The 14,099-nt window shown below is 34.9% G+C and overlaps 1 protein-coding gene across 2 annotated transcripts in view; it reads right to left on the bottom strand.

The window, feature by feature from the left end:
• The window catches only part of PIPOX (pipecolic acid and sarcosine oxidase), a 443,801-nt gene that overhangs the window by 303,323 nt on the left and 126,379 nt on the right, over positions 1–14,099 (bottom strand). For both annotated transcript variants that reach the window (XM_044054438.1, XM_044054439.1), the window contains exon 2: positions 10,876–11,024. In XM_044054438.1, the coding sequence (XP_043910373.1) occupies positions 10,876–11,024 (149 nt within the window). The remainder of the gene's footprint in view (positions 1–10,875; positions 11,025–14,099) is intronic.

Here is a 14,099-nt window from a genome sequence, read left to right as displayed (position 1 = left end):
ACATCATACACAACTGTTACGTAATTTGTGCCACTTTTCTTGTTCAAAATTTTTCTTTTTTTCCCCTGTATAAATGCCACTATGTGGAGTTTTTCTCCCCAGGCCTCCACTGAAAATGGACATGTGTCTAGTCGGACTATCCAGGTAAACAAATGTAAAATAAAATGAATAAATAATTTGAAACTTCGATCTTATGGTCTCGACCATATGAAGTTCGATGTTTTGAAACTTTGAGCTTCCAAAGTAGAACAATATATATATATATATATATATATATATATATATATATATATATATATATATATAGGCAGTGAAGAAAGGAGAAAAGAGGTTTTGCCGGTATGAATAAGTACAAATAAGGGTACAGAAAACAGGCAAGCGATGATAGAAAGTAACTGCAGGAAACTAAAAAAGGAGCCAAGCTGCTGAAAGCAAATAACCTAGAATGGGCAAGTAAAAGAATAGGAAGAAGGCCTGCAGGTCACGAATGCCTTCCATATCAGGAATTGTTGGCAGAATATCGATTAAGAGAAAAGGGGGGAAACATTGAGAAAAAGATCAGGTCTGTTAGGATTTTTGTGGACCCAAGAACAGAGGATGCTATTAAGAAAGGCATAATTAATAAGACATAAAATGGTACACAATACTTACAAAAAACAATTAGAGCAGAGGAAAACGGATGGTAGGGAAGATTAGAATAATTAATTACAAAAGAGCGAAGGGAAATTTGCAAAGTCCCAAAGTATGCTATAAAAGTCCAGTAGATTTAGAATATATGCACCGAAATGTTTATACTGATACATTTTTTCCCTAGATGACTTCAACAGATTTTCGTTCACTTGGTGAGCAGTTGCTGGATATGTGAATGAGGAAATTGGGAACACATTTCTGGGAATGTGTGAAGATACAGAAGGAAAAGCTTCCCTATTTAGATAAAGCCAAGTTTGTTACAAATGTAGATAAATGCTTAAAAAATGCTTAAAAATAAAAGCAAACCAGCACCATGGCTACCAATAAGCAGCTTCTAATAAAACAACGCAGCTGAACAACTTAAAAATCCAAGTAATACTTTTGCTACAAATAGCTTAATCAGGCAAAAAGGTGTAACAGGAAGATGAAAGTACTTTCATACAAAACTACAAAGTCAGTGGTGAGTCATGTGAAAATGAATTAACTTGCAGCAATTAAGATTTAAAGGTATATTCACGTAATTCTCTTTCTTAAGTCTTTTAAAATAGGTTTAATAGTGAATGTTTCATTTAAGTCTGGACACACTTTTGCTCTGAATCTTACTATCCATCTGTTCTCCTCTCTTTCTGTATCATTTCTCAAATCACCTCCTCTGTTTTTTTCTAAAATAACTTATAATATTAAAAACTTAAAAGTATGTGTATCATTTGTCTCCTTAATGTGGTTGTACAATTCGCTTGTCTCAACTTTTCTATGTATCGCAGACAAATGATCACATATGCGTTCTTTAAGTTTTCTGTTAGTTTTGCCTATATAGAACGCTTTCCATTATTGGCATACTGCCATATAGAACAAATTTCTAGTATCACCGGTACTATACGCTGTCATAAAAGTTTCACTTTTGTTTAACCAGATGCTTAATACTTTTATCTATGTAAATATAGCTGTAATATTGGCAACTATTGCACTTAAGTGTGCCTTTTTTGTTACTGGTAATGTGACCTAAATTCTGTTTCTGTTCCTTATAACACAATCTATTCTTTAGGTTGTTAGACATTTTATAAGAAAAAGAGAGTTGTTCATGTCCAATATCTTTAAATTAGGGAATTTATTGTACCATGAACCAATATGTATTTATTGCCTGTTTGACTATGGGAGTATTTCGATTGTATGTTAATATGCATCTAAATTTACATTTCTTGGTGCTATCAACTTCATTAATTGTGGCCAAGTTATGCACTGTGTCTCTGTGATCTGCAATAATTGGTCTAGCTGTACAGTAACTTTGACCTCTAATATCCATCTCTGTGGCAGTCACTTTGTATTTAATGTACCCCATCTGTACAAAATCCTGGGCCATATGGTCCATTTGAATGATCATGTGCTATCTATAGCATTCACCTTCGCTGTTTGCATCATCTCATTTTTTCTGTATTTTGAAATATGTGTGGTGGATGCATACTAGTCCTGTGTAAATAGGTGTTTCTTTTATCTTCCTTTTGATACAGCGTGGGTTCAATTTGTCCAATATGTTCATTGCCAAGTTACTCCATCTTTCTCATCCTGGAACATACATACTAATTCAACATTGTGCAGCCTGCATACCTTTCTCCTCATTCTGCAGTGTCTACATCTACTCCTCCAACTTAATAGACATATTCAATCTCATGCATATTTTTCTACACTAGTTAACACCATCACAGTACATATTATCATTTTTGTGCACATCCTCATTTTTGTACATTGTATTCCTACCTTTTGTCTTTACTAGCACATTTTCCTCTCATGCTTCACTTACCTATTTGCTGCTGTAGCTCACATCACAGCCTATCACAATTATCATCATTCTTCTATTATCCTACCTGTTCTCACGGAATTCCCATCATTAACAAAACCATAACTAATTTTTTCCATCTCCACCAGCCTTTTTAACATGACATTGCTATATTTCTACAAGCCAAAACTCCTGACAGAGATTCCAATACCACTATGGCTATATGTCATACCTAAATTAAAAATCTAACTACTGTCCTGGAATATATAGCAATTTTCTCATTTGCAGTTATGTGTGATGTACAACCCAACTCAGGTGACTTATTTCAGTCCGCCTCTCCCTCCTATTCCCTAGTAACGTCTCTGAAACATCCATCTCAGTGTTACTTTTTCACATAAATATTTAAAGTATCAGTAATAAAATTGATGACCTCCATGCCTGGACATCTCTACATAAAGCAGCCATTCTTGCTATAGCTGAAACTTGGTTAAAGTCCCATATTAAAAGCAACATTTTTCTTCCCACTAGTCTAAAATGTTTTTAGCGCTGACATAAGATATAAAAAAACTGGAAGAGTTGCTATCCTTTATTCTAATACATTTGAACTCTCATTATATCCCCACCAAGTCCCACAATTCCACAATGCAGAAATACTAGTTACTCTTCCAAAAAGTGACTATCATAAAAACTTCTGAATTATTGCCCTTTATATCCCTCCACATATCAGTATTACAACCATGAAAGATATCCTATCCTGGACACATTCACATATTAACTATGTAACTTACATCTTAGCATATCTTAACATTGACTAGAATCAAACAGCCTCAGACTCTCCTCTCTCATTAATTAATATTAACCACTATGGCTTCTTACAGCTTATCACAACCACCAGTAGATATGATAAGTCTAGGCACACAGAATCTATACCAGACTGGTTACATGTCTCTGAGCCTTACAACATCATTAACTCAGGCACCCTTGCTGATAACATAAGTGATCACCTTCCAATATTCCATTAGACAGACTTCCAATACCTATTGTTTTGGTCTGTCTCGTAACCTCTCCACTCTTAAGAAGGAAACTTTCACCTCAACCTTAAATCTCTGTAACTGGACTCTACTAAAAACTCTGCCACAAGATTGCCATTATACATTTTAATTGTACCTTCCTAAGTATCCTAAACAGCCTAGCCCCATTAGAAAAAAAAAAGGTTAAATGTAACCCTGTCCCATGGCTAAGAAAAACTACCAAATAGTGAATGTCAAAGCTCGATAAGACAGAAAATATGGCACTCTCACAGAGCAACACAAACTTCAAAAATTTTAAACAGTTTAGAAACCTTGATAAACACCATATCACCAAAGACAGGACACACCAAAACAATCCAACATTCTTCTGGAAACATTTAAACAATATTCTTCATCCTGGCAGATCATCCCAATCCCAGTCCCTTACTGAACGAGCCAGCTGTAATCACTGCAACCAAACTGAATACACATTTCACTCAGACGGTTGCTTCTCTTCTAAACAGTACCACTTCACTCAATACGTCTAATATACCAGCACCCTAAGCAGAAACAGTAATTCCATCTTCTCTTTTTCACAGTCACTATCTTCACAATCAAAAATGTTTTTTTTTTCTGCTCAGACTTTAAACTATATTACTTACTGCAGCAATCTTCCAACAGAGTATCACAGGTTATCTTTAGATGCTTTGGCCAATCCAGTATGTATACTTATAAAGAGGTCCATCAAAAAATCCTATGTTCTCTTCATTTGGAAATCCTAGATCATTATTTATAAAGGTGGAACTTCTGTTGAACTATCTAATTACCTCCCAATTACCATTCTCCCTTCTCGGTCCAAAATTTTAGAAAAGTGACTTCACTCTCAACTTCCCACATGCCTACTTAACTCTAACCTCTTATCATCCGCACAACATGGTTCCAGACCCTACCATAGTACCACCACTACTCTGCTTGGCTTCCTTAACATAAACACCTCTATAGGAATGCAAATAAGATGATCTCTACTACATTTCTGGACCTATCCAAAGATTTTGATACCATATGTTATCAAATACTACTTCATAAGTTGGTCAATCTTGGACTATCAACAACTGCCATTAACTGATTTCACATCTACCTTTCTAACCGACTGCAGTCTATATAATGGCAAGAACAGTTCTCTCCCTTTCTACTTGTCTCAGTAGGTGTCCCTCAAGGATTAATTTTATGACATCTTTTATTCGTCATATTTATTAATGACCTACAATCTACCAGCAAACTTGCTAATATCATTCTATATGCAGATGACACCACCATTATCTGCTCTATCACTACTGTTAATGAACTCCAAAGTCAAATACAAAACTGTTATTTCAAACATTGAATTTTGGTTAAAGAATGCAGAATCATTACTTAACCCACATAAAATCAACATGATGCTATTTAAACCAACGCTACGTTCAAACACAACTTTCTCTTTCTACATTATTTTAGCCAATAAAAGTAAAACTGAAGTAGTATCACATGTTAAATTTTTAGGAGTGATTATTGATAACAAGCTGAGCAACACGTTCAAATACTGTTAAAAAAAACATGAAAAGCTAGAACCCCTCTATAGGTCAATGCCTTTTTTTAACAGACTCCACTAGAAAAACATTAGCAACTTCTTATATATTACTGACCCTCTTATGTGCTTCTCCCACATTTAAATACCTCCAGTCATCATAGCTACATGAAATAGAACAATGTTATAATAAAGCTGCCTGATTTGCTGCTAATCCTCATTGTAGAACACATCACTGCAAAACCCTAACAGCATTAACTGTCTGGAACTGTCAAACTATCTTACTTATTCTCAACAACAAATTATACACAACATGATCTATCATCCAAGCAAATGCCAATCCTTACTTAACCTGGCGACAGAATATTATCTTGACAAATCTCTTCACTCCAAAGATAATCTACTTCTACCAACAACATCCTGTAACACTGCTGGAAACTTCCTCTGCTCTTACCATGTAGGAAAGCTCTGGAATACAATCTCTAACACTGCAGCACACCAAAAATTCACAACAATTCAAATCTTTATACAACACCTGAAAGAATCTTGGATTTGTTATTGCACTCTGACAACTGTTTGACAGCCTATCATAATTAAACGTACACTTACCAGTGTAGTAATTTTATTTTACATACATACAATTGACAAATGTGGCTGTCCTTAATTATACTACTCTAAAATTACTCATATTTATTGTTTTTTTATATTACATTTTTTTCAAATACTTCTAATTGTTTATTTTATTACACTCTCTGTTTTAAATGCTTTTATGGTTTTTTTTTTTAGAATTCTGCTCCCTGGGCCTCCGCTGAAAATGTTTTTTTGTCCAGTCGAACTTTCCCAGTAAAGAAATATAAATAAATAAATAAATAAATAAATAAATAAATAGAGATGTGAACTTTAAAAGATGGAGGAAACAATTTTCATAAGAATAAATGGTGCATTTGGGAGCAATATTTACAAAACAGTGCTCAAACAGATGACTAAATAAGTTGGTTGGTAGAACCTGAGAAGTGTATATGAGTATGCATAAGAATAAAAGAATACAGCTATGATGAAAACTGTATGTACAATATATTTCTAAACTAATGGAAAGTGTTACTGTGATTTTTTTCAACGCTATTAATGCAGTTGTGTGCATATCATAATTTAACAATGTGAATAAAGTTGTTAAAAAGTGTTAACAGCACTGTGACAATAAATCAAGATGACAATATTAAATAACCAGACATTCTTGACATACTGAGCTATAACCTAGTGGGACATGGCAGTGTTAAGTAATCCTTCCTGTTTTTTTGTCTTAATTGTGGATATGTGTATCCAGTCATGAGCTATGTGCCTGATACTCTCATCAGTGGTGAAACAGATAGCACCACCCCCTTTGGTGCAGAGGACTGTGGGTTCTATTCCCCCCAATAGTGATAATGCAGTACAGTGTAAGTGGGGTGCTGCACTCCTGAGTGTGCTGTTCTTCAGCTGATATGTTAAACGAGGCCCCATCTGACTGAGTTATTGGTAGCGCAGGTGGATGTAAAAGATCCCATGGGATCTATTGAAATAAATAGTGGAAGTTTCCCGATTCCCTGGCCAAATTTCCACTAGTAATATAAAAACCGCCTCAGATCTCCCCTGAAAAGAGGCCACTAGCCTAGTGACACTAACCCAGTCAACAAAGGATAAATAAATATTTAAGAATAAGATTAATGTATTCTCACAACTATACCTTGTATATTACTCATCCATAGATTTACCTTACTTTCATAAATTTCTGCTTACAAGTATATTCTTTTACTATATTTATGTGAATGGGGAACTGCTCAAAACAAAATCACATTGCAGTGAATATACCAGACATTCAGGACTTCCTTATCATAGTACTAGATGATTCATGGTTACATTACATCATAATGTATGCATTCTATAATGCAAGGTCCAGCCACATGGAATGCTGCTGTACCATGTGCTAACATGTCATCTGTGGCACCAGTAAGTGACATAGTACCACACATTTAAGTGTGCTTACACTTCATCTGTGGCACCAGTGTGTGACATACACCACCTATTTGCAGATAAAAGCAGATTTCAATTAAATAGCTCAGGGTAGATGTGATGTATGCCAGTGTATGTGCTACAATATTCTGGGACAGAATATGAAAGATGTATAGGCTGTACTTGAGCCTTGTAGGGCTTTGCAGAGGGTGAAAAAAAGATGTGTGGTTTAGTCAACAAGACATATATTTCCTGATGCACACATGGATTTGTGAGGTTATGACATTTTGCTATGAAATAAAAAAAAAAATAAAGTATGTAATTGATGATATGACTTCCTTGCACTGGAAACTGCAGCAGTTTTATGTGGGATATGAAATGTGGAGCAGACTTGTGCACCTGAGATTGTAATAGTTCTCTGCTTCATTTCCAGGATCTAAGGCTGTGTTGTGGTAGGACTCTGGGGGTTGTGGGAGAGGGTTGTTTAATTCTGTTAGGGAGATGCCTGGCCGGGACCAAGGAACATGCTGTTTGGTATATGGGCGTGACACAATGCCCAGTTCTATCTGTAGTCTGTGTGGGAATATGTGGACCAGACTGCGAGATGAAAGGGGAATTGGAGAAAAAGCACTAGCCTGATGCTTATGATATACAGACTAGTCAGTTCTCTGCACTTTATCTCTGCCTGATACATTATGGAACTTCAGTGACTGTAACCGAAGAAAAGGTATAACTATACAAATAAAACTCCACAGCCTCCAGTAATAATATGATAAATCCAAAAAAAATAAGTAATCTAAATGAAAATGGCAATAAAACACTCACTTTTAATAAAAATAAAAACAACCGGTAAGCGCTTTCATTCATAAAGAACTTCTTCAGACCTGGTTGCCCCACATACAAACCTCACATTTATATGTTAATCAAATCACATGATTAAAACATTAGCAGTGTTTTAACCCTTCCTTACATAACACTGCTTTAAAATTTTCTTTCTCATTCATACCTGGATCTGCATTTGTGTTTAACCTCACTTGCCAAGCATATTCTTTCCAATTTAAATCTTCTTCTGCATCCCATCTTTTGTCTGCATTTGAAACTTGGTCAATAGTAATAAAACTAAACCCCACCTTGACATTATTGTGATAATTAACAACATGTCTTGCTAAGGCATTAGTCACATCCAGCTTTTCAACTACCCTAAGATGTTCATAGATTCTACGATGGAAGCTGCGTATTGTTCTTCCAACATAGAATCCATTACAAGAATTACATAGTACTAGGTATACAACAAACTTAGACTTACAGTTATAATTGCCCTTGATATTAATAGTATAATCACTAGCCCTTACTACTACTTTGTTACCTTGTATCACAAACTTACAATAATTACAGTCCTCACATCTTGACATCCCATTGTAACTTGTTGGAGTATTGTATTTTTTATTTTGTAAAAGATCCTTTAGACTTTTCCCTCTTTTGGTAACAAAAATGGGTTTCTCACATAAAAAAAATATTTATCTCTTGAAAGTTCTTTAAAAACTTCTAATTATATACAATAATCTGCTTAATATTAAATAAATCTACTGAATTGTCCAATTTACAACTTAAATTATAATCTACTGTTACCCCATTCTTTTTTATATCCTTAAGTGCCCCCTTTTCTCTCACAGCTTTGATTTTTGCTATTGCTTCATTTATTGCCATCATGGGGTACCCTCTTATCAAAAATGTCTTTCTTAAAATCTCACATTCTTTTAAAAAATACTCATCTTCATCAGTGAGTATGTTAATTCTATCAAACTGACTATACTCAATATGGTTTTTCAAACTTGCACTATGCATACTACTATACTCCAAGTAACTATTGCTCTGAACATCTTTTTTATATATTGTGACAGCTTATAATGCTGAATTTCAACATACTAAATCTTAAACCATAGACAAGCACATACAGAAAACCAATAACTAACTCTTTCCAGAACTTAAAAACTACTTACTTACCCTCTTAACAGAAACGGGACAATGTACAACCACATTTAGAAACACTACAACACTACTTTCTACATAACTGCTGGAATTCTAACAGTCAGCACTGTAAGTTACAGTAATTCTTTTTATCACAAGCAAGTCACAGGTGAAGGAAAACCCACAACAAGTCTATGTCTTAACTGTCACTGAAATGGGAGTCAGTCAAATGAGTTGTCATTCAATTGAAATTTAGGTCAATTGGGTGTCGGTCAAATCGGTGTTCGTCAAATGAGTTTTAGGTCAAGTGAAGTAGACCCATATATATATATATATATATATATATATATTGTATATATATATATATATATATATATATATATATATATATATATATATATATATATATATTGTGTATGTATATATATATATATATATATATATATATATATATATATATATATATTCCCATAAGCCTGGGCTGAATCTGTGATATCCTGCTATCTGCATGCCCCTGTAGTGGTTGTTATCTGGCTGTGCACTGTGCAGTATCATGCAGCAAAAGTGGTTGTTCCAATCACAGGCATATTCATTTACACCCTTAGAGGCCACTATACTGCTGCTGGTGTCAATGCAACATGGCTGCACTTTAGTATGCAGTATGCATGCATGCATTTCTGCATCAAGTGCTTGGCAGTATGCTGCAGCTATGATTGCTGTGCATTGTGTAATATGTGTAATATGCTTCCTTTTCTATGCTTCATGGTTAATTTCATGTGCCTATGGCTGTGTACACTCCTGTTTTTTGAGTTATGCATTTTCTTAACTGGATTCCAACATTCTACTAACATCACTTTTAAAACAGTGTGTATCAGTATTTCTGAAACCAGCAAGCAAACCTCCATTTTTAGCATGTTGTATTTTTCATTTAATTACCATCAGTAAGTAAGGGCTAAGACTTAAATGTGCTGTTGAGGCGTTTCTAAAAAATATATATATATATATATATATATATATATATATATATATATATATATATATATATATATATATATATATATATATATATATATATATATATATATACACACACATCAGAATCATTGGCACTTTCTACATTAATGCAGTTGCATCTATCAAATAAAATCCTGGAATGCCATATGCAGCTTGTAAAACCAAATTCATTTTACAGTTAACTGGCCAAATCAATTAAAACTCTTAATTAAATAGTCATACGGCAGATTGTGGGGCAGTGTTTATACAGTGGAATTAAGGGATACGCTTAACCACTCACACAATGCAGTAACTTACATCATTCTGTGTATAATGCAGTCTGTTACAGAATTTACGAAATACTCTTTTGGTATTAAATGGGCAACAAAACAAATCTGACAGTATAATTTGAAAAGCTACAACTGCAGAAATACTTTTGATTTGTCAGATTGCTTATTTGAATTATTTAAACCATTCCCGTTATAACTGGTCTTTTAAAATAACCATTGCTCGATTTTTAACTGTTTAGCATTGTTAGTTTTTATGTGACCATCACTAAGATAGGCTATGAAGTTAGGAAGAAATATTACAGCCACTGAAATCATTGAATCACTGTCTAATAGTGACAGACAAAAACAAATAGACTGTGGGGACAAAAGGGTTGTTTGCTACAGGTGATCAGTCAAGCAGTATGTATAGCACTAAACTGCATTATTTTATTATCTCACAAGAGGCATGTATTAATCCAGCATTTAATATGCTTTGATTTGCTGCATGACAAGGTAGACTCCTGTGGGAATTGCTATCACATTTATTACCATTGTTTTCAAAATCCATTGTTTCTATCATGCATTGTAATATTTGCCTCCTGTAATTGCTTACTTTACCTGTATATCTTTACTTTGGCTTCTGATTCCAGCTGTGCCCACAGTGTAAAGCAATCTTTCATCATACGTGTGTAGTAGTCTTCTTGGTAACCCATCCGGGTAATACGTGTTTGGCCATGAGAACTGCCGCGGGAATGTGGCAAGATAAACTATAATGAAACAAAACAGGTCGTTCAGGAGATATCTGTTCCCATATCATTTTACACCATACATCAAAACTTTATTTTGTGATAAATATCAATTTTCTTTAACTCATTCAAGCCTATAGTGCCTTTTTATGTACTTCCAGTTTGAACCCATAGCTCTTTATGGCATCCAGACCTTTTTTGGATCTGGCTTTTGTAACTAAGTGAATTACCAGTACATAACAGGCATTATTAAAAAGTTCAAGGATTTATTGACGACATGACACTAAGATTGTTAATCTAGGATGTCTTGCAGCAGAGAAATTAATTATTGTTTGTCACTTATTATTCATATTTTAATATTTATATTCCTGTGTTGCTAACTGTGAGCCCTACATATTATTGAAGGGTGTTGTCTGCTTTGCTATTTTGGGTGACAAGGAAATTAATTGTCAAAGTCTATTTATATAACACCATACCTGAAATATTTCTAGTTGTTTATTAGTAATTATGAACATAACCAATATTTCTATATGTACTTTATACTTAAAAAAACAAGTGACTTACAAACTGTTGCATGACATCAGGTGAAGCATTAGATGGGGTAAAGAAAAATGTCTTTGATGTTTGCACTGCAAGGTGCACATCTTGAGAGATATCTAGCATTATTTGCATTGCTATATATATAATTAAGCATATGTTTTCATATTTATGTAAATATCTCCTACAAGATTTCGTGTTGTCATGTGAAAGTTTATGTGTGGTTAACAAAGATGCTTTAACAGTACATGCTTAGGCTATACAGTTTCCAAGATATGATAACTTGTCTGTAAAAGATTAGCAAAGGTATAATTTGGGGGTTGTGTGGATTATAATATGTTACAATACTTATGGAAAGAGTATAAATGCACTGATTATTATCACTGTAAAAAACACTTCTTACTGATAACATAGTCATATGTACAGTCATAATATTGTTCACAAAATATTTACATAAGATCATAGGAGTTTACTAGACTATCGACCCAGAGGTCATTTAAAGCTTAGCCATTTCATCCCAATGTAATACTATAGATACGCCAGTCAATACTCAGGATTGCATTTAGTAATGACTGCCATGTCCAGGAGGGTTGTGGGCACTATCTCCAAAAAGAATTTACAGTGCCCCATCCACTCGTCCAGGTTCCTTTTGAGCAGCGTCATAGAGGTGCTCTGCTTCACATGAATTGGTAGTCTATTCCAAAGACATGATAGTTGCTGGGAGACATATCTGTCCTTCAACCATGTCCTATTTAATTTGCAGGCCATATTCAGGTCCCTGGAGTGGGTAGGTCCAGTCCCGTTTGACTTACGGATGTGCAGCAAGTTCATTAGGTTTGGGTCTGAGATTACTCTGTAAGCCACACATAAGTCTCCCCTAAGAATTCTATATGATACTGAGTATAGTGACAGGGACTTTAGTCGGTCTGTTTAAGGCACACGCTGAAGTTCCTTGATCTTCTTTGTTAGAAATCTCTGAAATTTCTCCAATTGCTGCAGGTGCTTTGTATGGTACATGTCGAAAGGGACGTTATACTCAGTTATGGGCCTGATTAGTGCAAGTACAGAGGGGTTATAACCTCCTTTGCTCTTGAGGTGATGCCTTTACTAATCAAGTATGCTATGTAACAAGTCTTCCTTACTACTGTAGACACATGGTGGCCAAAGTTAAGGGCGCAGTCAACTTGTGATCCCCGATCCCTTACCACTTCTTGGGTACTTAGAGTACTGTTGTGGATTTGATAGTGTGAAGGGACATTGTTTTTGCTGAAGGGAATGCTGATGCATTAAGTCAAGGAGAGGCAGGTTAGCAAGTTCGGTAGGTGCACAGGTCAGACAAACTTGAGTATACATGAACAAAAAAAGCCAGCACCATGGAAGAATGAAGCATCAAGGTTTATTAGAACCAGACCGGTTTCAGCATAAAGCTTTCATTAGTGGTACATCTCAGATAGCAGTTCAAACCCTGCAATAAATACCTGATCCAATTAAATGTCCATGACATCATTTCCTGTTCAAAACAAAACAAAGTTATTGTGATACTAAATCCTAGGCACAGAAAAACAATATTTAACCACATAAAAAGTCTATGTGGAATAGAACTTTTAATACACCTGGTACTTGTGATTGATTTGTTAATATACTATTTATAATTCACTGTTTGAGAATAATTATGCTCTATACACCATGTATTAAGCCCTGCCTAGTGGTATCCAACTCATGATAGGAAGGGAAAGTTTTACAACTTGTCATTTAATCCAGGTGGAAAAAGACCACCCAGTTTTACAATCCATTTCCTTTCCTTCATGTTTAATATATTATCCCACCCTGTTTTAAAGGCTCTATTGCCTGATATTTTGTCAATGACTGTGAAAGAGAATTTCGCTGTATGGTAAATCAGTGAATGTCTATAGAGAGCATTAGTGGCTCTCCCCTTGATGTTTTGACATTCGAAAACTGAGTTGTTTAGAAGTATGGCCCACATAGAAAGCTTGACAAGTGCAAGTGGCCAAATATATGACCCAGTCTGTTCCACAGTTGGCGAAGCAGTCAGCATTATACAATTGTCCAGTATTTTTGCTGGTAAAGGTTTTAGTCTTGAAAAAGATGTTTACAAAAGGTGCAATGTCCGCAAGGGTAAGAACCAATCAATTTCTCCCCTGTTAGTGTAGTTTGGTGATAAGTTGCATCTTGATGCATGATTTTTTTGTAGTGAGAAAAATAGGAACCCAAAGTTTTTCCTCGCCTATAAGAAAATAAGCATTTGTCCCCCAAGATGTCATCCAATTGTGCATTGGTCTTCAAAATGTTCCAATGTTTATCAATGACGTCGACAAGATGTGCTGTATTTCTGCCAAATGTGGTGAACAACCTCAAGGTGTCCTTGTTATCTTTCCTGGGGTGATGTTTATATTCTAATAAGGTGTCCCTGGATTGTTTTTTCACCCATTGCATTGCCGAGTTGACATTCTGTTTGCCATATCCCCTAGCTAAAAATCTATTAGCTAAATCATGATGGGAATGTGTACGATCCTGCTGTGAAGAGCAGATTCTCTTCAA

The sequence above is a fragment of the Protopterus annectens genome, chromosome 13.part0 (assembly GCF_019279795.1).
Source record: "Protopterus annectens isolate FY-2018-M chromosome 13.part0, PAN1.0, whole genome shotgun sequence".
NCBI classification, from domain to species: Eukaryota; Metazoa; Chordata; order Ceratodontiformes; family Protopteridae; genus Protopterus; species Protopterus annectens.
The sequence above is the reverse complement of the archived record's forward strand: the minus strand, read 5'-3'. Positions and strand labels throughout refer to the sequence as shown.